The sequence below is a fragment of the Piliocolobus tephrosceles genome, chromosome X (assembly GCF_002776525.5).
Source record: "Piliocolobus tephrosceles isolate RC106 chromosome X, ASM277652v3, whole genome shotgun sequence".
Taxonomy (NCBI): domain Eukaryota; kingdom Metazoa; phylum Chordata; class Mammalia; order Primates; family Cercopithecidae; genus Piliocolobus; species Piliocolobus tephrosceles.
In genome coordinates, this window is record NC_045455.1 from 74,672,916 (window position 1) to 74,699,761 (window position 26,846).

Below are 26,846 nucleotides of genomic sequence, written 5' to 3' on the forward strand. Positions count from 1 at the left end.
TCTTTCCAACCATTTCAACCATGTAGCTCAAAATAGCAACTGAAACAATTCCAAATATGAGGTATCTTACAGTATTTATTTGATTTATAAGAATTCCTTGATCTTTTCCTTACTTAGTGATTTCAGATTTTCCAATAATTGCTTAGACACATCTTACATTTTTATTGTTACTTTGAAATCTCTGTTCAGAACATATGACAAACACACTATTAAAGACTTGAACATAAGCTGTGTAGACACTGCATTTAGGATGAAATGGAAATAGGTGGTAGTTACATTAGGTTTTTACTTAATAGAGATCCTGGCCCACTAAAATAAAGAACACCTATTAGACTGAAGATGTGTAAGTCACAGCCAAATTTCATGCTGATACCAACTTTATGAATATTAGTGTATTATTTTCTACAGAGGTATTTTGAATTATATTTTTACTGATCACTACTCATAACAAAAGGGGTTTTATACCCATTGGCAACTTTTAAATCTCATATGTTCTATGGTTTTATCTTAAATATTATACCATAAATACACAGAATGTTACATTTTATATCCTGAAGAGCTCAAGTCAGCACTTAAAATATAGCCGTGTTCTAGGACTTGTGTTCCTAATCAATAAGGAACCATGCAATCAAAGAATACTGCAGGCTGACCAAGTACAGGCATTGAGAAACTGCCTTAATTAAAACTTAAGAACATGCTATTTGCTACATATTCCGAATTTAACATTCAAAACTTTTAACCTACTACCATTTCCTTAGTTGTTACCTGAATGAAAAAGATTTGGGGATTAATCGTGATAGTAACTGCATATACATATGGTCATCCTTGTACCTGAGGCAAAAACCTTTCATCATCTAGACCTAATGCAAAGATGTTTATAAACCTCTCATTTATATTTTGGCCCTATCCTCTGAAACTCTTTCCTTTCTAATTTTCCTTTAGACCTGGATAGTTTTATCAGCACTAACTAGTATAAAACCATTTCAAAATAAAGCAATTTTTTTTTTCTTTTTTTAGCGACAAGTTCTTGCTCTCTTGCCTAGGCTGGAGTGCAATGGCCAATCACAGCTCACTGCGTCCTTAAACTCTGGGCTCAAAGGCTCCTCTGGCATCAGCCTCCCAGGGTAGTCACAGGATAGCTGGGACTACAGACATGCATCACCAGGCCTGGCTAGTTCTGTTGTTGTTGTTGTTGTTGTTGTTTTTTAGAAACATGGTCTGGTCATCTTCCCCAGGCTGGTCTCAAACTCCTGGCCTCAAGAGATCCTCCCACTATGGCCTCCCAAAGTGTTGGGATTACAGGCGTGAGCCACTGCACCAAAAGCAAATTTTGTAAGTGTACTCTAGCATCCCCCAACTAAGGACTATTTTGTAAGTACTTCCACATTTTTGAAGTGTTGGCTAGAATTCTAACTACCTATTTCCCCCCCGTAAGGCTTGTTTGGCTAAATATCTTTCTACCCACCCATGTCCACCACTAAAGTATTTTTTAATTGATTAGAAATTTAGGTTATGCCTCTATTTCCACGAAATTTGATTGCATTTCAAAGCTAGCATTAAAGAAAATACACAGAAACTTAGAATGCTAAAATTTATCTTCTTTAGGACAATGACTTAGCCAGAATAAGGCGGATCGTTTATTTAAATGGTTCACTTAACTAACTTCAGTTCATCTCCCAATCGTGTGGTAAAGTTCAGCAACAGCTCAACATGGCTGCATTTTAAGAAAGAAGTGCTGGGCCGGGTGCGGTGGCTCACCCCTGTAATCCCAAAATTTTGGGAGGCTGAGGTGAGTGGATCACAAGGTCAGGAGATGGGGACCATCCTGGCTAACAAGGTGAAACCCCGTCTCTACTAAAAATACAAAAAATTAGCCGGGCATGGTGGCAGGCGCCTATAATCCCAGCTACTCGGGAGGCTAAGACAGGAGAATCGCTTAAATCCAGGAGGCGGAGGTTGCGGTGAGTCAAGATGGCACCACTGAACTCCTGCCTGGGCAACAGAGCGACACTCTGTCTCAAAAACAAAAAAGAAAGAAAAGTGCTGTTCTCTTTACTGTTTGTCATCATCAATTCCTGATACTGTGTTTGCTCTTCTGCATGAATAGTTCCATGCAGAATCACACGATCATGTTTTAGGTTCCATCAAAAATGAGTAAGAACAGGCCAGGTGAAGTGGCTCATGCCAGTAATCCCAACACTTTAGGAGGCTGAGGTGGGACAGACTGCTTGAGCCCAGGAGTTCAAGGCCAGTCTGGGCAACATAGCTGGGACTATAGGTGCGTACCACCGTGCCCATCTATACCAAAATTAGCCTGGCATGGTGGCAAGCACCTATAGTCCCAGCTACTTGGGAGGCTGAGGTAGAACTGCTTGAGCCCAGGAGGCAGAGGTTGCAGTGAGCTGAGAATCTGGCCCCTACACTCTAGCCTGGGTGACACAGTGAGACACTGTCTCAAACAATGAGGAGAGTAAATGGTTACACGTATGCTGTTGTTATATGTACATGCCCTTATGTTATCCCGTAAGGGATAATGCAACAGGATCTGTTCATTATTGAACAGAATGAATATTAAGCGTATTCAATATTGTTGAGTATTGAACATTTCTTTTCATAAATGTAAATGAGCATACTTTTATGGTAAAGCATTAAGTTGCCTATATTTGAATTTAAAAAGCAAATTTTATAAACTCTGACCTGTAATCCTAGCTCTTTGGGATGCCATGTCAGGAGGATCCCTGAAGGCCACAAGTTTGAGACCAGCCTGGGTAGATCCCACCTCTACAAAAAAATCCAAAATGAGCCTAGCGTGGTGGCATGTGCCTGTAGTCCTAGCTACTCAGGAGGCTGAGGCGGGAGGATCCCTCGAGTCTAGGAGTTCCTGGCTGCAGTAAGCTACGATCACAGCACTGCACTCCAGCCTGGGCCACAGAGCAAGTCCCTGTCTCAAAAAAAAAAATAAACAAAAAAGTTTTTAAATTAAAAAAAAACTTTGAAATAGAGTCCAAGTCAAAGCAGGTGTTTCTAACCTGAGGTCCTTGAGGATCCACAGATTGGTCTTAAAGAAATCTGTGATACTCTTGAAATTGTATTAAAATGTTTTACATATATATACACAAATACATATATAAAACATATGTATGTAACATGTATGTCACATTAGTGCATGTTTGAGGGAAAGAGGGTCCATAGCTTTGATTAGATTCTTAAAGGGATTGTTAACCCCAAAAAAGGTCACAAATCCCCAATTCTGATGGATTTTGTGTCCCTTCAAAACATATGTAGATTAAACTGTCTCTCCATCCCCCTTCCCCTTGCTCCAAATGCCTGGAAGATTTAACATTTAAACACTTTTTTCCCTAATGTATCCCACATTTATCTTTATATGCCACTTTTTAGTAATTTGGATAAATTGTCTTTTTTTAAGAAGTTAAATGAGAATTCCCCTCGTTAGTTCTTAGATGGACTTGGTCATATCTGTGTGACCACAGGGTTTAGAATGAAGTCGCTTGTGAAAAGTATTATTTGAAGCCTCACACCGATGATCTCTGAATGTATTTTCTGTGACTTTCTGATTGTAAACCATTAACATATATGAAACAAGACATTCTGTTTAGTTAAGAACGTCAGCTTTCTGAGGTCAAGGATCTGTCTCTCTGTTGTTGGTAACTGCTATCCAACAGTCCTGGAACATAATAGGTGCGGAATGAAAATAGGTGCAGAGCAAATGAAAAGGTCTTCAGTGTTTAAAGAAAATAAACCTAATTTTTAAAAGATGGTTCTGCGGTCTGGATAAAGTATTGCAGTCCATTCACACATTTATGTTAGGGCTCTAGTTTTAAAAGCTCCAGTGCTAAGACTGGGAACTGAATATTTTCTGTGGAAAATAAATGAGCATTTCACTTGTCACTTTAGAGAAGCAAAAAAAAAAAAAAAAAAAAAAAAAACTTCTTTCTCTAATCTTCTAAATGTCAAGTAGTTCTGACATCAGCAGCCTAAAGGAAAATAACATACACTCGGATATTTCCATTGTGATTGGTGTTGGCTTAAAGTATCCAGGTTCCTACAGGAAAGTTTAAAAGTAAAGTCACTGAATTTAGTTCTCAATGATCTTTGACTTAAACTTCAAACCTGGATTGTATTTTTAATCTGGAGACTAGCTTAAGGCCCCGTGATAACCACAATGGAAGAAACATGAGCAGATGGGCAACCTGACGACATATTTAAATTCACGAAAGCAAAGACAGCTGCAGATGCAGAGGGATCAGAGTCGAAGGACGCTTCTGAAAGGTCAGGAATCAAGCCGAGAAACGTACTCTGAGCAAAGTAGCTGACAGCGTATATACTTAGAAAAGAAAAAGGACAGCCAGCCCTGGCACCTGACCTAGCGGCTCTCAACAGGCAGAGGGCCAGCCTGAGCAGACTCGGAGAGTCCCTGGGAAACCAGCATCCGAACACGTTGACCGGAACACGGGTAAGGCCAGAAATTTCGGACGGGGCTTTTCAGACTGGCTCAGAATGTCAACCAAGAAGGAGTAGCAAACATCGAGGCAGGGCGTGGAGAGCCAAAATTCGACGCCAGGGAAAAGGCAGCCCACACAGGCTTCCAGAGCTCTGAGTGAGAGAGGGGGATTCCGGGGTGGAATCCCTGGAAGGATGTGAGACGGTTCTGTTAGAATCGGAAGAAAGAAGAAAGTTGAGGGAGTTTGAGGGAACAAATCCAAAGCCCCCCGGTCTCTTCCTCCTTATCCTTGCACACATAAGACATGCACACACACTACTCTTGGCTCCTAAAATTACTCAACCTCCGCGTTGCGTGTGCAGCGAAATCCCAGGCGAAAGCGAAGTCAGCTTTCAGCTTCGTCCCCGGCAAAACCCGTTGCACCCTCCAGACGCCCAAGCTTTAGCGGCGGGCAGGAGTCGGAGGCGTGGTTCTGGGCTCCACGCCGCGCTCACCCTCTCCCGGCGCGGGTCCCCGGGAACCTGCGCGCCCAGGTGACGACCAGGGCGCGGTCTCGGCAGGGAAAACCGGGCTCTTCCGACTCCCCACGCCGACCGTGCAGCCTGGCTTCTCCTCTCCCCCGCCTACATTCCACGCTCTCAAAGCAAGTGAAAAGTTGAGTCGAGGAAGCAGGGAAACGGTCCTCGCAGGGCCGTCGCCAGCGGTTCGCCAGCGGTTGCTCGCGGAGAGCCTCGATCAGCCGGACAAAGGCGCTCCAGGCGGCGCGCGAGGAGGAGCTCGGGCGGCGGAGGAAGCGCTGCCCCGGCTGGGAAGCAGCTGGGGACCTCATCCCGGGCCATTTCCTGAACGGAACCCGGCCCGGGCGGGGGGAGCAGAGGAGAAGCAGGAGGGGGTGGGCGCGGGCGCGGTACCCACCGATTCCTCCCACGCTGGGCTGTGGGCGCCAGGCGCGGGGCGCACGTGCTGCGGCTCCATCGCGCCGGCCCGCGCCCGCCGGCCGCCCGGGCGCGCGGACCCGAGTCCCCGCCGCCGCCGCCGCTGCGCCGGGGCTGCTGGATGCGCTTCCCTCGCCGCGGTCCCTCTCGGCAGCCGCCGCCGCCCCGGCTGCCCGCCCAGGGCCAGCCACCGGCCCACCCGCCGACTCCGGCTTCCGCCGCGCTCTCCCGCCCCCGCGCCGGTCCCTTCCTCCTCCGCCGCCTCCTCCTTCTCCACGGTCCCGCTCCCCTGCGCGGCTCCGAACGGTCCGCTCCCCGCCGCCGCCGCCGCCTCCCACGGGCGCAGAATCCGCCCCTCGCTCCTTCCTCCGCCCCCGGCGCCCTCCCCTTTTCCTCCCCGCTGCCCGCCCCTCCCCCCCCGCCGCCCCCTCCTCCCGGCGGGCGGCCCGGGACGCACGTGACCCCCCTGTCAGGCCTTATAAGGCGCGGAACCGAAAGCGGCCGCCGGGTGGTCACGGGCACCGGGCGGACGAGCGGAGAGGAGCGGCCTCCCCAGGGGCCGGGCGCGCGGAGAGTGGCGAGGAAAGCCCTGGCTGGGCTGGGCTAGGCTGGCCACCGCGCTGGCGACGGGAGCACACACGGGTCCCGGGAGACGCCTCCCAACGCCCCTGTCTCTCGCTCTTGCAGTCTCCTGGTGCCTGCAACCCGCGCCCGCCTCCCTCCAAACGCTGGCGGCCCGCGCTGCAGGCGCCTCCCCTCCTGGGGGTGCTGAAGCTTGAACGAAATCCCACTGGACAGTAACCGGCTTCAGCGGAGCGAAGACTCAGCCGCACTCCAGCTGCGCTCCAGGGCAAGCTGCTGCGGGCACGGTTTCTTCCTTGTGACGTTTTAAAGAATGCAGATGGGTTACCAACTACAGGAGAGGTTAAACTTGAGGTAGTGCTTTTTAAATTCATTATCAACGTTTTCATGGAAAGAACCGGCTAAGGAGTTGATCTGTCTTCCAGTTTTATCCCTAGACTCAAATTAGGACGTGGGGTGGCTCTCAGTGAGCGCTCAATAAACAGCAAGTCTCCTCCTGCCCTTTGTAAAAGCGTTTCAGATAGCGTTTCGGATCATCTTGGCATTGAAAGCGATTTTCATCTAGTTCCAGTCCAAGTGTGACTGGCTTTACACAGGTTATTCTCCCTCCTGGGCTTTCAGGTTCGTTCTTTCAACATCTTTTCAGGACCCTCAATGATGCCATCATGTCAAATGCATTCGCAAGTTTTAAAAACAAATCGGCAAGTCAAAAACACTTAACTGATCTAACCTGTCCCCAGCCCACTAATTCTTCAGGATCCTGCAAACCGACTTCTGTGCCTGCTGTTCCACAGGGACTGCACTGACAAAAGTCACCTCGTAGTTTTGAAAATCCACTAAACCATTGGATATTTTCCAATGCCCGTCTTACTTGACCTATTTGCGGCATTTGCATTGTCGATCAGATTTTTATTTATTTATGTATTTATTTTCAGACAGAATCTCGCTCTGTCGCCCAAGCTGGAGTACAGTGGCGCGATCCCGGCTCCCTGTATCCTTGACCTCCTGGGCTCAAGCCATCCTCCCGCCTCAGCCCCTCCAGTGGTGGGATTACAGACCGGCGCCAAAAAGTCCAGCTAATTGTTTCATTGTTAGTAGAGACGAGGGGGGACTAACTATGTTACCCAAGTTGGCCTCAAGCGATCTTTTGGTCTGGGCCTCCCAAAATGCTGGGATTACAGGAGTGAGCCGATGCGCCTGGCCCAGATTTTTATTCTTGAAACCATCCCTTCCATTGGCTCTCGATCTCCGTGTTTCCTAACCTTTTCTTGCTACCCCACTTCTTACATGTTGGAGAGCCTAAATGGTCTTGTCTTAGTCTGTCTCTAATGCTGCCTAGGCACAATAAGTGGTCTATCCAGACCTTCACATGGCTTCAGTTACCAACCATGTGCTGATAACTCATAAATTTCCATTTCTGTCCCACATCTCCAGTTCTATAAAACGAACTTTTTACCAGAAATCTCTACCCAGATGTCCCACCGGTCTTAAACTCAAATTGACTAAAACAGAACTCAACTTTCCTGCCAGCTGGCTTTTCTCTCTAGTCTCATTCTCAGTAAATGTCACCACGATCCACTTAGTCACCCAAAGGAGAAATCTGGAAATTATCCCAGGCTTTTCCTTCTCTCATCTGCTGTCTGCCCATCCATGCACCTATCATTTCTGTCTGTCACCTTCCCTCCATTCCACTGCTTTTTGCCTAGTTTCAGGTCTCTTGTTTCAAGACCCTGAAACACTACATTACTCTCCTTATTAGTCTCACTGCCTCTAAGTTTGTTGCATCTCCACCTTTGCCATCTCACGTTGTGACCGAAGTAAGCCTTCTAAAATACAAATTTTTGACCAAGTCATTCCCCACATCAGCCCTGCCAATGGCTCCCCATAGCCTGCAGGGTAAAGTCCCAATATCTTAGCCAGGGCCTAAGTCTCCAGTCTCTTTAAACACTGAGTTTCTTGCGCCACCATTCCCTATTGGGCCACTTATTTTTATGCTGTGCGCTCACATGGAGCGTGCTTTCTCTTACTCAGCCTAAGTTTACCTGCTCTTTCAAGATTCACCCTGAGAGTCACATTCGTTATGAAATCATTTCTGACCCTGCTGCAGGTTAGAACTGATTTCACTGCGCTTTCCCTACACTAAATGCCTCTCTCTCCCCCAATTATAATGCTTTAGAAGACTTTATTAAACTCAGTTTTTATGTATAGTCTTCTGATGGCAAGTATTATGACAGACTGACTTTTGTCTTCTTAGTTCCCAGTACAGTTCCTGAGATTAGTAGGTGCTCAGTGTTTGTGGAATGAATTAATTATGTGATGTACCTTGAGTTACTATATTTTTGTGGCTTATAGAAAATCATTTTCCCATGCATTATCTCATTTCATTCTGACAGTTCTGCAAAAGATATATTATTATCACCTTTTATAGAAATGGAAACTGAAGCCACAAAGGAATAAAGCAATCTGCCCAAGGTTCTACTGTATAAACTTCAGAGCCAGGACTCGAACTCAGTTTGCCCAGTTCAGGTCATTATATATTTGCCTGTTTCTATGGTCTGAATGTTTATGTCTCCCCAAAATTCATATGTTGAAATCCTCATTCCCAGGGTGATGGCATTAGAAAGTGAGGATTTTGGGCCGGGCGTGGTGGCTCAAGCCTGTAATCCCAGCACTTTGGGAGGCCAAGACAGGCGAATCACGAGGTCAGGAGTTCGAGACCATCCTGGCTAACACGGTGAAACCCCGTCTCTACTAAAAAATACAAAAAGCTAGCCTGGTGAGGTGGCGGGCGCCTGTAGTCCCAGCTACTCGGGAGGCCGAGGCAGGAGAATGGCGTAAACCCGGGAGGCGGAGCTTGCAGTGAGCTGAGATCCGGCCACTGCACTCCAGTCCGGTTGACAGAGCGAGACTCCGTCTCAAAAAAAAAAAAAAGAAAAGAAAGTGAGGATTTTGGAAGACTGTTTGGTCATGAGGTTGAACCCTCATAAATGGGGTTAGTTCCCTTATAAAAGAGGTCCAGAGAGAGACTTTTCACTCCTTCTGCCATGTGAGGTTAAAGTGAGCAGATGGCTGACTGTGAGGAAACAGGCCCTCACCAGACAACACATCTGCATCTTGGACTTCCCAGCCTCCAGAACTGTAAGAAATACATTTCTGTTGTTTATTAGCCACCCGGTCTATGGTATGTTGTTACAGCAGCCGAAACAGACTACAACAGCAATCCATTGTTTTTCCCCTTAAATTCTGTTTTGTACGATTCTATTTTGTAGATTTTTGTTAGTGGTTGCCAAGAATATCTCTCCATCTCTTTATTTTAAACCAGTCTGAGTCATTACGTTTTAAGTGTGTCTTGTAAATAACACTTGAATTTTTATATTATTGACCCATTCTGAGCATCTGCCTTTTAGTAGTCTATTTTCATCTGTTTTCATTTATCATGTCTGTTAATTAGAATAAAAAGTTGTTTTAAGAAAGATCCTTCCTCCTGCCTCACCAGACACATAGTGTTGCTTTCTCTCATGGAACAGTGCCAGGATTAGTGGTCAGGTTGTTCAGGGTGGCTCCTTTGCTCCACATTGCCGTTCCAATTTCTAGAGCATTGCCCTTATCTACAGGGTGAAAGCTGATTAGGGAGACCCTGTTTAAGAAAGGAAGAAGAGAGCACAAAGGAGCAGAAACCCAACTGCCTAAGGCCCAGACCCAAAAGTGAGTGATCCCACTTCTCACCTGCTCATATCCCAATGGCCAGAACTTAGTTTCATGACTGTAGCTAGCGGCAAAGGAGCAGGAAAATGAGTTCACTAGCTGGCCAGCCATATCCCAACCACAATTCTGTTACTACGGAAGACATAACAGATTTTGCTGAAAACTAGCACTCTCTGTTACATTATGATGACTATCTTTGGATTTATTACCACATTCTCATTTTGTATTTATTTCACTTTCTTTTTCTTTACTTTTTTTTCCTCCTGTCTTGTCTTCTGTTTTATTGATTGAATTGATTGAATTTTCTTTAGTTTACTCACTTTTCTAAACACGTCTACTGATTTAAAATTTATACCTTCTGTTTCAATTCTTAGTGATTACCCTTAAAATATTAACATTTATACTTAATATCAGAGCTTAGTTAATATCTCCCCCTTCTTTTCAAGATCTTAAACAAACAAAAGAAAACATTTTAACTCTCAAATTCCCCACATGTAAACTATGTATTACTGTCTAGCACTTTTAAATTCCCTCTTATTTTAAATTCTCTTCTGATTAGTCATCATTGTTACTGCTTTTATAGTTATTATCTAATTCAATTTACCAAAATATTTTACCAATGTTTTCTCTTATTGCTTGTTTTTTGTATCCCAGGCTTTCCTTTTGGGCTCAATTTCTGTCTTGAGGAAGCACATTCTTTAGGAGTTCTTTCACCAAAGGTCTGTGGGTAAAATTTTCTACATATTTGTATATCACTCTCACTCCATTTCCCTCATGCTGTTGAGTAATAATTTTATCAGCTAGGGAATTCTAAATTGACATTATTGACACTAACATTTCAAAGTGATTATTCCATTATCTTTGGTCATCTGCTGCTGTTGATTAGAAGTCTGCAGTCAGTCTCATTATCACTTACAAATTTTTTTCTCTCTCTAGTTAACGTTTTCTTTTTTCAGTTGATATTTGCATCATTGCATTGTGTCAAGGTGGGTTTTGTTTTTGGATATCCTGTTCAGGATTTGGTGTGCATTTTAACCTGAAGACCCAAATCCTTCAATTCTGGAAATTTGTCAGCCCTTATGTATTCAAATATTACTTACCCCACCCCTACTCCATGCATTCTCCTCTGTTTTATCCTTCTAGAGTTCCTATTAGATGTGGGCTGGAGTTTCTCATTTTATCCTCCATGTCTTCATTTTTCTTTGGTATTTTCCATCTTTTTACTTCTCTTTGCTAGTCTTGGGTAATTTCCTCATATTTATTACCTGATTCTCTAATTCTCTTTGCAATTATATTCAGTCTACTCTTTAATATGTCCATTGACTTTTTGTTTATTTACATTTCTAGAATGTTCATTATTTTTCAGATTTACACATTCTTTTTTCATAATATCTTACTTTAGCTTAGAGTCTAGTCTTTGTTTGTCTTTTTAAACATTTTAAACACATTTATTTACAAGTGGGGAGGCTGAGGCAGGAGAATGGCATAAACCCGGGAGGCGGAGCTTACAGTGAGCTGAGATCCGGCCACTGCACTCCAGCCTGGGCAACAGAGTGAGACTCCGCCTCAAAAAAAAAAAAAAAAAAAAAGAAGTGGGTTTCAAGTTGTTCTATTATCTAGAGTTGCGGGTGTGTAAATTCTCGCCTTTGTTGCCGTTGCTGAGTCATATTTGTGGTGGCTTGTTTCCTTGCAAGCTTTATGTTTTGCTGTGAGCTTCTCCTCAGTGAGACTTGTTCCACATGGAAGTAGTGCATGCCCTATGGAGCCACCTATCTAGAGGGGTCTTACTTTTGACTCTGCCAGGAATCTATAGGTTTACTTGGCTCACTCATATTCTGGCAGCTGATGCTGGAAGACTCAAAACAGCTGAGGGCTATCATAACTGAGAAGCCTTGGGTATCTCTCCCTATCTCCAAGAGAGCTCCTCCCAGCATCATAGCTTTGAACTAGCTGAACTGACTTCTTACATGTAGGATCAGGATTCCTATGGTGTATGTCAAGAGTGAGAGCTAGGTGAAAGCTCTATCCTTTCTATAAAGTCACCTCAGAAATCACATAGCATCACTTCCACCAAAGGAATTGGTTGGAACTATAAAACACACACATACACACAAAACAAACAAACAAAAAAACAACTTAGTCCAGATTGAAGAGTATAGAACATAGACCCTCACCTATCGGGGGAGAAGTCAGGAACATTGTAAGAAGTACATGTGGAATGAACTATGTATGCTCATGCTGTCATCTTTGGAACAATCCAATACAGCACTGGTGTATCTCAGTAGGTTTTGATATTGATGCTCCTGGGGACTCAGAGGTCCATTATCAGCACAGTCTGCAAGCATAGAAGGATATTCCTTCCCTCTGACACAACACCTGGAGACCATGGATTCTCTCCAATGGGGAATGTAACCACTGACATACAGGCATAGAATCCTCACACTGGAAAAGCAAAGAGCTGCAGCATTCCACTGCCCAGCCAGAGCTTTTATGGAGCATATATTGGAGTCTAACAAACCTTCTCATAGAAATAATCTGATAAAGACTTTCTAATTGAGGATTGCACTTGAAGCAGGTTCATAAGCAGATGGCATCTTAGTAATAATGCACCTGAAGCAAGGAGTGGACATTTTAGCCCCCATTTTACTTTATGAAAGTAATCTGAAACACACAAAAAGAGGATTCATAACAAACCAAACTATTCTCTAGCCTCATGGGCTAGATTATCCCTGCTGTCTTTGGTGAGAATGGCCTTCATGGTTCTTCATGTAGCCAAGTGTGCAGTGATATTCTCGATTTCTTACAGACCACAATTCAGGTGTGCAAATTCTACAAATGATCTTATCTTTCTCTCCTGCCCTCATCCCATTTAATATAAAGAGAAAAAAAGCTTTAAAATTATTTAAAATATATTGGCCACCTGGGCAGTGGCTCACACTTGTAATCCCAGCACTTTGGGAGGCCAAGGTGGGAGGCTGCTTGAGGCCAGGAGTTCACCAGTCTGGGTAGTGTGGCGAAAACTACTGTCTCCTAAAAATGTTTAAAAATTAGCGGAGTGTGGTGGCAGGTGGCTGCAGTCCCAGCTACTTGGTAGGCTGAGGCAGGAGGATCACTTAAGCCCAGCAGGTTGAAGTTGCAGTGACTGCAGCCTGGGAAAGTGGTTAGTGATTAGTGATGGACAGTTGGATTCCATAATCCTCATGTGTTTTTTCCTTTCTTGTTTTTGTTTGACATGTAGGATTTTTTTATATTCTTTGTTTTCCCACAATAAACATTTTTTGCTAATGAGAGAAGAAAATTATTAATAAATGCTCATAACTAGGTTAACAAAAAATCAATGTAGAACACAATTATGAAAATATAAATTCCTAAATAAAGAAAAAATGTATTTGGGGCCTGAGAATGAGGTAGCAATGGGGCAGAGGAGAAGGCAAAATAACAGACAGGGGCGTAGGGTTCTCTCTGCTAGGGCAGCGGTCCCGTCTTTTTGGCACCAGGGACCAGTTTCATGGAAGACAGTTTTTCCACAAGTTTTCCACGGACAATGGGGTGGGGAATAGTTTTGGGATGAAACTCTTCTATCTCAGATCATCAAGCATTAGGTTCTCATAAGGAGTGTGCAACTAGATCCCTCACATGCACAGTTCACAATAGGGTTTGCTCTCCTATGAGAACCTAATGCTGCCGCTGATCTGACAGGAGGCGAGCTCAGGTGGTAGTGATCGCACCCACCCCCTCCACACACCTCCTGCTGTGCAGCTCAGTTTCTAATAGGTTATGGACCAGTACCCGTCCGCAACCCAGGGGTTTGGGACCCCTGTTCTAGGCTGGGCAAGGGTGCAAAATTGGATCTAGAGTTAAGATATGATGTGACAGGTTTAGTTGTGATTCAAGCAACAGCAAAATGTTGGGTTACTGCAGGGGGTTACAGCCAGGCATGATTGGCTCACGCCTATAATCCCAGCACTTTGGGAGCCCGAGGCAGGCAGATCACCCAAGGTCAGGAGTTTGAGACCAGCCTGGGTAACATGGTGAAACCCCGTCTCTACTAAAAATACAAAAATTAGCTTGGGGTGATGGTGGGCATCTGTAATCCCAGCTATTCAGGAGGCTGAGACAGGAAAATCACTTGACCCCAGGAGACGGAGGCTGCAGTGAGCCAGGATCATGCCACTGCACTCCAGCCTAGGCAACAGAGCGAGGCCGTGTCTAAAAAAAAATGGGGTTCCCACCAAGCAAGCAGAGCAAAGGATGGGGAATGTAGCTCTCGTGATCCCTGAGATTACATTCAACAGACATCATCTGGGCAGTGGCGAAGCCCAGCCGCATTAAAGGACTATGTTCTAGATTGTAGCAGGGGGGCTGTCGAACTGAATAGCATGAATCAAGCCCAGATGAATTGCTGAGAACTGGGGCAGTGGGAATGAAGGAATCGCCAAGGCAAGCAGCTCAGGACCAAGCTGGGTGCCCATCAGCAGAAAAGGAATCAGGAGTCAAGGAGGCTGGTGAGCACAGTGGGAGCAGTGGCCAGTTCTTGGCCTTCGACAGCAGGGGCAGGGACCTTCAGCAAAAGCACGCCAGGTTAAGGGACTAACCTAAAGCAAGAAATGCAGCAATGTTTACGCAGTGGTTTTCTCAAAGAGGGTTAGGAGCACTTTTCTTTTGGAAAACTATGCAAGGAAGGAATCATGGCAAGAAGAGTGAGGGTTGGCACTTTGTCACCAAGGTACACTAGCTACACTAGCGCTTAGTGAAAAGAGCATGGAATTGCTGTTAAAGAAAACAGTGCTAGAACTCTTGTTCTTCTGCTTATTAACCTCGGGACTTTGGGCAAGTTGCTTCTTCTATTTTATTTTATTTTATTTTATTTTATTTTATTTTATTTTATTTTATTTTATTTTTATTTTTTGAGTTAGAGTCTCGCTCTGTCACCCAGGCTGGAGTTCAGTGATGCAATCTCAGCTCACTGCAACCTCCGTCTCCTGGGTTCAAGCGATTCTCCGGCCTCAGCCTCCCAAGTAGTTGGGACTACAGGTGTGCACCACCATGCCCGGCTAATTTTTGTATTTTTAGTAGAGACGGAGTTTCACCATATTGGCCAGGCTGGTCTCGAACTCTTAATCTCAGGTGATCCACCCACCTTGGCCTCCCAAAGTGCTGGGATCACAGGCGTGAGCCACTGCACCCAGCGGTTTCTCCCATTTTAAAACAAGCATTATAATACCAATTTCTTGGTACCCTTGGAGGGCGAAGCGAAAGACTGTACTAAAAATGTCTGGCATGATATAAGAGTTCTTTACACACATAAAAGTCCCAGCTGAAGAGGAAAAAACATGGGAGGATTATTACTTTGATGTCACACAAATTACTCGGGGAGCATTGCCTCTCATTATTAATGCAAGAAGTCATGTACTTTTAGTGGCTATTAGAATTAGAAAACCATAGGTTTTAAAAAATTTTGCACATTAACAGGTTTTTAAAGCTGTCTTTTAAATGAGTGACACTTTAGCTTTAATCATCAGAACAACCATATGAGGAGATTATCATTATCCCCATTTTATAGATGAGGAGACCAAGGGTCAGGAATTAAGCAATTTGTCCAAGGTTGGAGCACTCTTATGGAAATGGAGCTAAGGTGTGGAGTTCTGAGCGCACAGAAGTCCCCTCACGGGTTAATTTCCTTACCAGTAAAAAGGGGTAGAAGACGTCAGGAAATCACCGTGTAATGGGAGGAGTGGGAGGAGAATGGACTACACTTGAGGCTCGGGTGGTGAAGTTGTGGAGGGAGGTTATTATTGTCTTGCAACACAGGGAAACAAACGTGGTTAGGCAAGTGTAGGTGGGGAATAAAAAGGCACATTGCAAAGAGAGAGGACTGATCGATGGGGAAAGCTCTGGTGTGCAGGTTGAGGAATAAGACTTGGAGAACTCTGTCTTTTCAGAGCCAAGAATAAAGGACACAAGGAAGAGAAACGCACAGCAAATGTTAACTGTTGTTATGACCTGGACTGGAATCCAGTGCTAAAGTGTGTTTTCTTTCCTGTTGCCCCAGGATACAGCAGCTGCCCTCAGTACAAAGGTCTTAAACAGGCTGGGTCCAGTCTGTCCCTCCCTTTTACCAGCCTCTTGCATACATGACACCCCCTTTCCTAGACACTTCTTCATTTGCTTTCTTTTGACCCTGCTTCCTGCACCTTCTCACCCACCAGAGACCCAGCAAATCATTCTGAGGTGCCCCTTTCTCTCCTCCATCTCTCTGCCTTTTTAGCCCAGAAGGAGCCTGGAAAGCCACAGGCAGATGATGGGCTAGGACTTCAGGAACTTGGCCTGGCCTGGCTGGTATTACCTCCTGTGTCGTGCCTGTGCCACAAATGGGTTCCAGCTGTACCTGAGCCCAGAACAAACTGCATGCCGTTCTGTCTGCCCAGTCCTGCCTGTCCCTTATGCAACCCCAACCCCGTGGGTGCTCACACAGATCATGCACCCAGTGAGGCTGATGGCAGACTGGGGGTTCCACTGGTGACTGCTGGAGAAGGCAGTGAAGAATGTGAGGGCTAGAGGGGTGGGGTTGTTTGGGTTTCATCTCCGTGGTAGAAAGTGCACTGCAGTGTCACAGAGGACGCTATAGTGCTGCTAACTTGGATGTGAAAACCATTTCAGCATACATGTGCCTTGTCATCAAGAAAGTACCTCAACATCTTAAAGTTTAATTTCTTTACCAATAAAAAGAACACCTACTCCATGTAAATCATTAACTTTGACTTGTGCAGAAAATTAAACAGTCCTCTTAAGCTTGGTGTCTCTGGTCACAAGGCATGGAACTTTTAGAACTTTACAAATTGTCAAACTGAAGTTAAAGTTCAGTTTATTTAATATTTTATTTAATACTCAATGTTCATTTAATGTTTTACCTATCACTGTAATTTTTTAAAATGTGTTAAAGGGAAGTGTGTTTTTAATTTACTATTTACAAAATCATATTATTCAATGTATTCATTCAAGAAATATGTGTTGAGTAACTACTATACCTGAGGTTTGGTACCAGGGAGACATGTGCACCAGCAGCTGTACTTTTCCAATAGGGTGTTATAAGTGCTGTGATGCAGGAAGTACCAGGGCATGGAAGAGGGATGTCTAATCCAACCTTGGATAGTTAGGAAGGCTTCCTGGAGGAAGTGACATCTAAAGTGAGACCTAACTCTCATTCATTAACTAGACCAAGATGCCTAGGGAAAGGAATGGAGGAAGAAAAGTATTCCTAGAGGGGGGGAAAAAACCAATTTTTTTATTAAGTCCAAGAAACAAAGGAGCTCTGCTGGTTCTTTCAGGTTTTGAAAAGAATTGTGATATAATTGTTAACTACAGTATGATGTGGGGAATAAGAGATGAGACTGAAGAAATGAACAAAGAATGGATCATGAAGGGCTTAATTCAGCAGCAAAGACTTTCTGTGTTCACATCTTTTAACATAATAATAGTAGCAAGCAGTGAGCTCATCATTTGATTGATTAACTAATTAATCCTTATAACTCCTAGAAGCAAGAGAGGTTCGATTATAACAACTTATTATCTTTCATTGTTAATACCCTGGTATTATGCCTTCAAAACTAGAGAGCACAGGTGCCATTTTAAAAGATCGATTTTTCTCCTCTTTATTTCTTTCCTTTCTTTTCTTTTCTTTTCTTTTTTTTTGGAGTGGAGTGGGTAAGCCTTAAGAGCGATGATTGAATAGAAGGATGAATTTTGAATGAGCTTAGAAATCCTCTGACTAACCGGTTTGGCATCTTAAAAGATCTAGAAATGAACAGTTTTCTCCAGGGTGGAGCAAAGAATACAAGCTGGAGCAGGCTTTAGCCTTCAGGACAGGGTGGGGTGTGGGTTGGAAACCTATTTCAAACATAGCGTTCTTAACTATTTAGTGTTTAAAGCACTGCTTTGGATAAAGAAATCAAAATGAGCCAGGAGCGGTGGCTCACACCTTCAGTCCAGCACTTTGGGAGGCCGAGGTGAACAGATCACTGGAACTCAGGAGTTCAAGACCAGCCTGGGCAACATGGCAAAACTCTGTCTCCACTAAAAATACAGAAATGAGTTGGATGTGGTAGAGTGCACCTGTGGTCCCAGCTACTCAGGAGGCTGAGGTGGGAGGATTGCTTGAGGCCAGGAGGTGGAGGCTGCAGTGACCCGATCACACCACTGCATTCCAGCCTGGGCAGCGAAGCAAGAGCCTCTCACACACACACCAAAAAAAAAAAAAGAAAAGAAAAGAAAAGAAATCAAAGTGAATAAACAATTTTACAGGTTCAGCTGGCCTATTATTAGAATATTATACTCTTGCCTCACAGTCTGAAACACGTGCTATCTATGACCAGACATCATATGAATGTACCTGCAGAGTGAACTTTCCTAAAGAGAATTTCCTGTTGGAATCAGCCAGTGACTAGATCACAGACTTAGTCATGTTGTTTAATTTGTTTAAGCATATGATTAACAAGATTAAAAGCTTTCCAAAAGCTAGGATTGAAGGTAAAGGGTCATTAGCATTAAACACCTATACCAAAAAAGGAATGAAGTGATTTATGAAATTAATAGTCTAATGGTTTCTTGTCAGTATGAAAGATAACTATAACTTGATTTTCTTAGTGAATAGAGAGAAAAACAGATTGTGACAAAATACCTGGATGGTACCCTGCCATGGCCAGCCCTGCCCAAAGGTTCTTCAGAGATAAAGAAAGTGCAAGCAGAAAGAGGCAATGTGAAGGACTCGGAGGAAGGAATAGGAAAAAAAATATTTAAAAAATGAGTGTTTTGAAATTGCAAACTTCAAGTATGATTCTTATGCAAATATTATTTAAACAAGAACAGTTTTGCTCCTCCCTATATAAGATTATATGGAAATTAGAATTGTTGATTTATTTCTAGCAATATGATAAAGAATGAATTCACTTAGATTTGATGATAGATCAGTCTTCAGGGAGTGGATTAGCAAATTTTCTGAATAAACCTAAATGTTTAAACTCAAAAAAACAAAAAAAAAGAAGAAGCAGTGTGCCTCTGATGCAGTCGCTTGCTGAGCTGAGCTGGGCTAGAGACAGGCCTTTCTTGCCCATTTTCCCTTGAAAAACAAACTGGCCTTTCCTTGCCTTCTTTCCTTACTATTGAATGGTAAGGAAAGAGCAGTCCAAAGAATACAGTCACTGACTCCACTTCCCCACTCCCCACCCTCTGTGGGAGTCACTTATAATCCAGCTTCTGTTCTTCCCCCATCATAGAAACCTGTCTGGCCAAGATCACTAGCATCCTCCATGTTGCCAAATCCAATGGACAATTTTCAGTCCTCATCTACCTTAACCTTTCAACAATAGTCTACGTTTCAACACAGTTGACCATTCTCTACTTTTTGAAATGCTTCCTTCTTTTGGCTTTTGTGTTTACAAAGAGCCATGCCATTACACTCCTTGAGTTTTCTTCCCACCTCACTGACCATGCCTCAGACTCCTTTGCTGGCCTCTCCTCTTCTGCCCAATCTCTGACTGTTGATGTGTCCCAGAGATCCATTTCAGGGCCTTTTTTCTTCTCTATCTATACCTTCTTCCCAGGTACTCTCAGTCAATTTCACGGCTTTCCCTTCCAACTAGATGCTGATGATGAGGTAAGAGGCAGGACTCGACTCCAGAGGCAGGGCTCAGACACTGGACCAGACTGAGAACTAGCCAAAACTGGACCAGGGCAAAAGCAGTTTTCAATCAGACATGCCCATCAGTGTGCTGTGTCAATTTACCATTGTCATGGTAACACCTGAGTGTTACTGCCCCTTTCCATGGCAACAACCCAAAAGTTACTACCCTTCCCTAGAAATTTCTGCACAAACCAGCCCTTAACGTACATGCAATTAAAAGTTAGTATATATACGACTGCAAACATTCCCTGAGCTGCTAGTTTCTGTCTGGGGGTAGCCCTGTTCTCCAGGAGCAGTCATAGAGCTGTAACGTGTCCAAGGTGTAACACTGCTGCTTCAATAAAGCTGTTTTCTTCTACCTCTGGCTTGCCTTTGAATTCTTTCCTGGGCAAAGCCAAGAATCTTCATGGACTAAGTTCCATATTGGGGCTTTCCTGCCCTGCACAATGACATCTGTATTTATATTTCCAAAGCCGAATCTTCCTTTACACTCCATTCTCATATATCCACCTGCATACTGAAACTTATCTTAAGCTTAGTATATTCTAAATAGATTTTCCCTACAACCTGCTTCTCTATTTCCTATGCCAGTAAAAATATCAATATTTACACAGAAGTTCAAGTCAAAGACCTAGAATGAGTTCCCTTTTATCCTCAACCCCCATATCCCATTCATTAGCAAAATCAAATCCATCTACTTTACTTCCAAAGTGTATCTATCCACCTGTAGTTTTTTCTACTTCCACCTTAGTGCAAGTCACCATGATCTCTTACCCAGACTATTGCATCAATCTCCTAACGGGTCTTCCTGCTTCCACTATCGCCCCTCCTGTACAATCCATGTTCACCATGGCAGACCGAGTGATTTTTGCAAAGCATAAATCAGACCATGTCAGTTGTCTGCTTAACATTTACTAATGGCTTCATATACCACTCGGAGGATATCTGAAATTCTTGCAGACATTCTAAAATTCGTAAGGTCCTTTATGATCTGTCCTCTGCCTACTTCCTTGATCTTATGTCATACCACTCTCCATTCTCTATACTCCAGCCACATTGTCCTTTATGTTCCCAAATATATCGAGCATCTTCCAGCCTTGGAGACTTTGCACAGCTGTTCTCTTTGCCTGTGATGCTCCTTCACTGATCTCTGCATGGCTGGCTCCTTTTCACTCAGTGTCATCTCCCCAAAGAGGCTATCCCTGCACTCCAACTACACTAGCCCCCCAGTCATTCTCTATCACTTCAACCTGTTTTATACTCTTCATAGCACTTATCACTGTCTCTTATCTTCTTTTTTTACTTGTTCATTGGTTTACTAACTGCCTTCTTGATAGAAGGTAAGCATCATATATGTAGGGACCTGATCTTATTCACTGCTTTATTACCAGGACTTTAGTGCCTGAAATATAGTAGATGCTCAATAAATTATTGTGGCATGAGTACTTTGTCCCAATGTCTAAAAGCTAACATTTATGTAACACCGGCCATAAGCCAAAGACTGTTATAAGAACTTTACACATTTTCCTTTATTTAAACCTCAAAGTAACCCTAGAGCTTGGTATTATTTTCTGTATATTTTGCAGATGAGGAAAACGCAGCACTGAGAGGTTACACACTCAGTAAATGGCAGAGTTGGAATTTCAACCCAGGCAGCCTAGCCCTGAAGTCCATGCTTTTGAATACTATATTACACTGCTTGCTTTGAGTTGCCCACCTTTGTCCTTCTTGGGTCAGGAAAGGATCCTCAGGCTTGTCAACCTGAATACCAACGAGAGAAAGAGAATCTCAAGGGGGAGCAGAAAGAGCCTAAGACTGTGTTAAAGAACAACCCATCTGGGTTTGGTTAGTTAGACCTATGGCTTTTGCTTGTCTTGGCAGAATGCTCCAGCCACTCTGATTGTGCTTTAACAACACATCCTGAGTGCATGTGAGTGTGTGTGTGTTCATCCCCACCACACCACACCCCCAGGGAGCAGAGGAAGAAAGGAGAACAAGGGCCAGCATTCCTCTGGTTTTTGATTAGCCACCACAATGGTCAATTGGAAGGGAGGAGATCAGTGCAACATAGAAAGAACCCTGCCTACGCTTTCAAGAGGCTGGGGCCTAGCAGTACCTTCAACCTTTGAGGGTCCTTTCAGGGCCAATGGCATGGGGTGCCTTGGTCCACTGGGGCTGCTGTAACAAAATACCATAAACTTGGTGGCTTCTAAACAACAGAAATTTATTTCTCATAGCTGTGGAGGATGGGAAGTCCAAGAACAAAGCACCAGAAGATTCAGTGTTGGTGAGAGCCCACTTCTTCATACGGCAAAGGAGCAACGGAGCTCCCTCAGGCCTCGTTTAAAAGGACACTAATCCCATTCATAAGAGCTCCACCTTCATGACCTAATCACCTCCCAACAGCCCCATCTCCTAATACCATCACATTGGTGAATAAATGTAAGCATATGAATTTCAGAGGAACACAAACATTCAGACCATAGCAAGGAGGCTCAATGCCTTGAGGTCCTCACATGATTTTGTTATGCCCCTCTAGCCACACAGTGTTCAGGGAATCCTTTTCATCCTTCCCCAAACCAAGGATACATTGTCAACAGATATTACAGTTTATTATCGGAGCTCTTCCCGCTGCCTCTGTTAACCACGTTGACTCCAGTCCCTAGCCCTGACCATAGAACATTAAACTCTCCTGCTATTTCCAGTCCTCGTTGTGAAAAGCAATTAGATGTGGATGCACATGGCTCTTTCCTGACCTCTAAGATCTCAAGCCACCATCTCTCTCACTTTGAGTTTCTGTGGTCCCGTCTAAAGCTAAGATTGTTTCCTGGGCAACTGCTGTCTGCATTTGTAACGCCCTGTGTTGCTCTGCTGGCCAACCAGATATCCCCTATTTCTGTACCAACCTGATAAGCCAAGGCCTTTCTGGCACAGAGTTTTTCTTTAGCAGTGTTGTTGATGTTTGGGATGATCTGAATTTAGTCTTACCTCTGCCCAAGAAGAAATTATGGCAGATCCACCTGTGCCTTTGTTTCTGTTCACTGACAGACTTCACTACTCTGGGGCTCTGACATCCCTAGCTGCAATCTAGGCTTCTCTAGTATCCACAGGGACATCTATGAGGCCTGCTGTCAAACCTCACAGACCACTATGACTAGCCTTTTTGCTTACCTCTCTACCTTCCCTGCTGGTTTACAGACAGCAGAGGCCTGTAACTAGAACTGACCTGGGAGCCTGGGGCAGAGAGTCCACAGGGACTGTGAACAGGCCATGGACATTCTCACAGTGGAATACTACCTTGGATCCATTTTTGATTGTAGATTGGCTCTAAGATGTTGGCAAAGACAAGAAAACAGTAAGAAGTATTTTTAAAAATGAGTGTGATCAGCTGGGCACTGTGGCTCATGCCTGTAATCCCAGCACTTTGGAAGGCCGAGGCGGGCGGATCACGAGGTCAGGAGATTGAGACCACATTGGCTAACATGGTGAAACCCCGTCTCTACTTAAAAAAGTACAAAAAATTAGCTGGGCGTGGTGGCGGGTGACTATAGTCCCAGCTACTCAGGAGGCTGAGGCAGGAGAATGGCATGAACCTGGGAGGCGGAGGTTGCAGTGAGCCGAGATCGCACCACTGCACTTCAGCCTGGGCCAGAGAGTGAGACTTAATCTCAAAAAAAAAGAAAAAAGAAAGAAAAAAAAAAAAGCGCGATCTGGGGCAGCAAATCTAGAAGAATATGGCACTAAGAATGAAAAAAACAGAATTCACTCATGATGACACTGTTTATCTCAGGATAGCCTACAGTAACTATGTTGCGTGTCACCATTGTTTTGTTGTTGTTGTTGTTGTTGTTGTTGTTTCTGTTTTATTCACAGTGCTCTTTCCAGCATGATCTTCACCACGATCACAGATGACCAGCAGTAGGTAAAGTGAAAGCAAGACAAAGAAACCTAGATAGAGAAGGAAAAAGAATGACAAGAGGATAGAGTTTTAATTTTCTCTATGGAAATATATCGCATTGTTTCCCATTCCATCTTCACAGCGGAAGGGTTCTAGGTATAAATATGTACTTCTGTGATAGTCGCCTGTTCCTTCAAGAACACACGATTGCCTACAGAATCAAGTTCAAACTCTTCAACATGGTATCCAAGGTCCTCAATAATCTAACTTCCCACATTCTCACATGCTCACTTTTTTTTTTTTTTTTTTTTTTTTTGAGACGGAGTCCCGCTCTGTCTCCCAGGCTGGAGTGCAGTGGCGCGATCTCGGCTCACTGCAAGTTCCGCCTCCCAGGTTCACACCATTCTCCTGCCTCAGCCTCCTGAGTAGCTGGGACTACAGGCGTGAGCCACCGTGCCCGGCCTGTGATCACTTTTTAGATTATTTGAATCAATAATATGGTTCCCAGACTCAGAAAAACCCATATCAGATGGATGCTGTGGGTGAGGGTTGCAATGGCTTTAGTCTATGAAGAGGAATTTGAGACCGCCTCATTCAGTTCTGCTCTCTACCTGTGCCTACCTCCTTTTGTCCCATCCCTCTGGGGGCCGCAGTTAGGAGTGTGAACTCTGTATCTAGTTTAGAGTCTGAAAGATTTTGTCAACTATAGTGCATAAATCTTTGTCAACCGTAGTGCATAATATGGAATTTTCCAATAAAATTTCAAAGTTTAATTGAGGTATTTATAAGTTACTTTGGCAGAGGTTCTGTAAAGATAATAACACTGTTCTTGGCCGGGCGCGGTGGCTCACGCCTGTAATCCCAGCACTTTGGGAGGCCGAGGCAGGCGGATCACAAGGTCAGGACATGGAGACCATCCTGGCTAACACGGTGAAACCTCATCCCTACTAAAAATACAAAAAATTAGTCAGGCGTGGTGGCGGGCGCCTGTAGTCCCAGCTACTCCGGAGGCTGAGGCAGGAGGATGGCGGGAACCCGGGAGGCGGAGCTTGCAGTGAGTCCAGATCGCACCACTGCACTCCAGCCTGGGCGACAGAGCAAGACTTAGTCTCAAAAAACAAAAAAGAGAAAGAAAAAAAGAAAACTGTTCTTAATTTGTGTGTGAATGTATAAGTGGCTTTACCAGTTGTTGGAAGAAACACAGAAACAATCTGTCTTAACTCAATTTTACTATGTTTTCTATTCTCTGTTTGACTTCTGTATGTCAATTCAATAAATTAACTCAATAGGTACAGTTTGCCAACAGGTGTTATTGATACATAACTAACTCTAATTTTAGGATTTATTGAAATGATTTTAAAGGCCGTCTTCAACAAACGTAACAATTTTATACAACTGGTAATTTCGTGCCACTAATCCAGGTATGAAGATCCAGAAAATGATGATTGAATCTGATTTTGGACTTCCTTCAGAGGAACAGTCCAAAAATCAGTTCAATAGATGTCCTCAAAAAGCATGTAATAAAGTTCAACATTTATTCTCAATAAAAACTATGCATAAGCTAGGAAAAGGGAGACAATTTCCCAAGTTGAAAAGGAGTATTAATCAGAACCAACAGCAAATATCATCCTTAACATTTGTACATTAAAGCTGAGGAGACAACACAAAGGCCTTTTATTACTGCTACAGATTATTTTTACAAGAAGCAATAGCAACAAACTGTACTTTTAAAAAATGCTATTCACACATTATTTTTACAAGAAGCAATAGCAACAAGCTGTACTTTTAAAAAATGCATTCATAATAGCAACAAAAATACAAAATATCTTGGTTAAATAGAAATATAAGGCCTACATGAAGAAAACTGTAAAACTTTGCTAAAGGACATTCAAAATATGTATCTTATTCCTAAATAGAAAGATTTAATATTATACATACATAAAATTTCCCCAAATTGAGCTATCAAATCAATGCTATTCCTAAAACCGCAGTGATTATATCCATCCATAGATGTCTCTAATATCTTTAAAAGCAAGTTATAGGATAATATGTGCAGTAGGATGCCATATTAGAAACAAACAATAACAAAAAATGTGTGCGTTCATATATACATGTATATAAAAAGGTTTGGAAGGTTACACAGTAAACTATTTGCAGGGTTTGATTAGTTGAAGAAAATAATTATAACATCTATCAATATACTCAATGGAACCACATCTATATATCTGTACAGAATCTGTGTAACTATTTATATGATACACATATATAATTGTCAATATAACCAAATATTGATTCAAAATATTATGTACCCAAATTTATCCAATTGTCATTACATAATGAAGTGGAAGCTGCTTAAGAATTTCTTGTATTTTAAAGTTTGTGCTTTTTGAATATTTTGAGGATTATTTAGCTAATCTAATACATTATAGGCAAACAAGTAAGTTTTAGGCTACTAATTGGAGAAAAGACCATCACTGTCATGATGATAAAAACAATCAGAGCATCATCTTCTTTGTCATCTCCTTTATTATTTTTTGTTTTGTTTTGATGTGAAGACAAAGAAGAAATAGGACTGAACATAAGTTAGGGCATTTTCTCTGACATAAGTGAACATTTATTTTAAAAATTTTTTTCCAGTTTTATTGCAGAATAATTTATAAAATATTAAATATATTCAAGGTTTACGATGGGATAATCTCATGTACATGTATTGTACGTATACATTGTGCGGTTACTATTTTGATTTTGGTTTTGTTTTGGTTTTGGTTTTTTTTGAGACAGGATTTCTCTCTTGTCGCCCAGGCTGGTGTGCAATGGTGCCATCTCTGCTCACTACAACCTCCACCTCCTGGGCTCAAGCAATCCTCCGGCCTCGGCCTCCCAAGTAGCTGGGACTACAGATGTGTGCCACCACCCCCAGCTAATTTTCATATTTTTAGTAGAGACAGGGTTTCACCATATTGGCCAGGCTGGTCTTGAGCTCCTAACCGCAAGTGATCCACCCGCCTCAGCCTCGCAAAGTGCTGGGATTACAGGAGTGAGCCACTGCGCCCAGCCCACAGTTACCATTTTGTATGTGTAGTGGGGATGGGGGTGAAGACACTTAGGATGTACTCTTTTAGCAAATTTCGAGTAAACAATCTGATGTTAGCATTATTATTGTTTTCTGAGACAGACTCACTATGTTGCCCAACCTCGTCTGAAACTCCTGAGTTCAAGTGATTCTCCTGCCTCAGTTTCCTGAGTAGCAGGAATTACAGGCATGTGTTGCCACACCAGGCTTAATGTTATTAACTATAGTCACCATACTATACATTAGCTCTTCAGAAATTATTCATCTTATAACTGAACATTTATGTCCTTTGACCATCTCCCCATTTCTCCCACCTCCTCAGCCCCTGGCAACAACCTCTCTCTACTCTCTACTTCTATAAGTTTGACTTCTTTAGATTTCACATATAAGTAATATCATACAGCATTTGTCTTTCTGTGTCTGGCTTATTCACTGATCATATTTTCTTCCTTGTTCATCTATGTTGTCACAGATGGCAGGATTTGCTTGTTTTTTTTATGGTTGAACAATAT

The 26,846-nt window shown here is 43.3% G+C and overlaps 1 protein-coding gene across 1 annotated transcript in view; it reads right to left on the reverse strand.

Moving 5' to 3' along the window:
* The window catches only part of DGKH (diacylglycerol kinase eta), a 204,228-nt gene extending 198,607 nt beyond the window's left edge, over positions 1-5,621 (reverse strand). Inside the window, exon 1 of the mRNA XM_023208912.1 lies at positions 5,378-5,621. Coding sequence (XP_023064680.1) covers positions 5,378-5,437 — 60 coding nt within the window. The 5' untranslated portion in view covers positions 5,438-5,621. The remainder of the gene's footprint in view (positions 1-5,377) is intronic.
* Between the last annotated feature and the right edge of the window lie 21,225 nt (positions 5,622-26,846).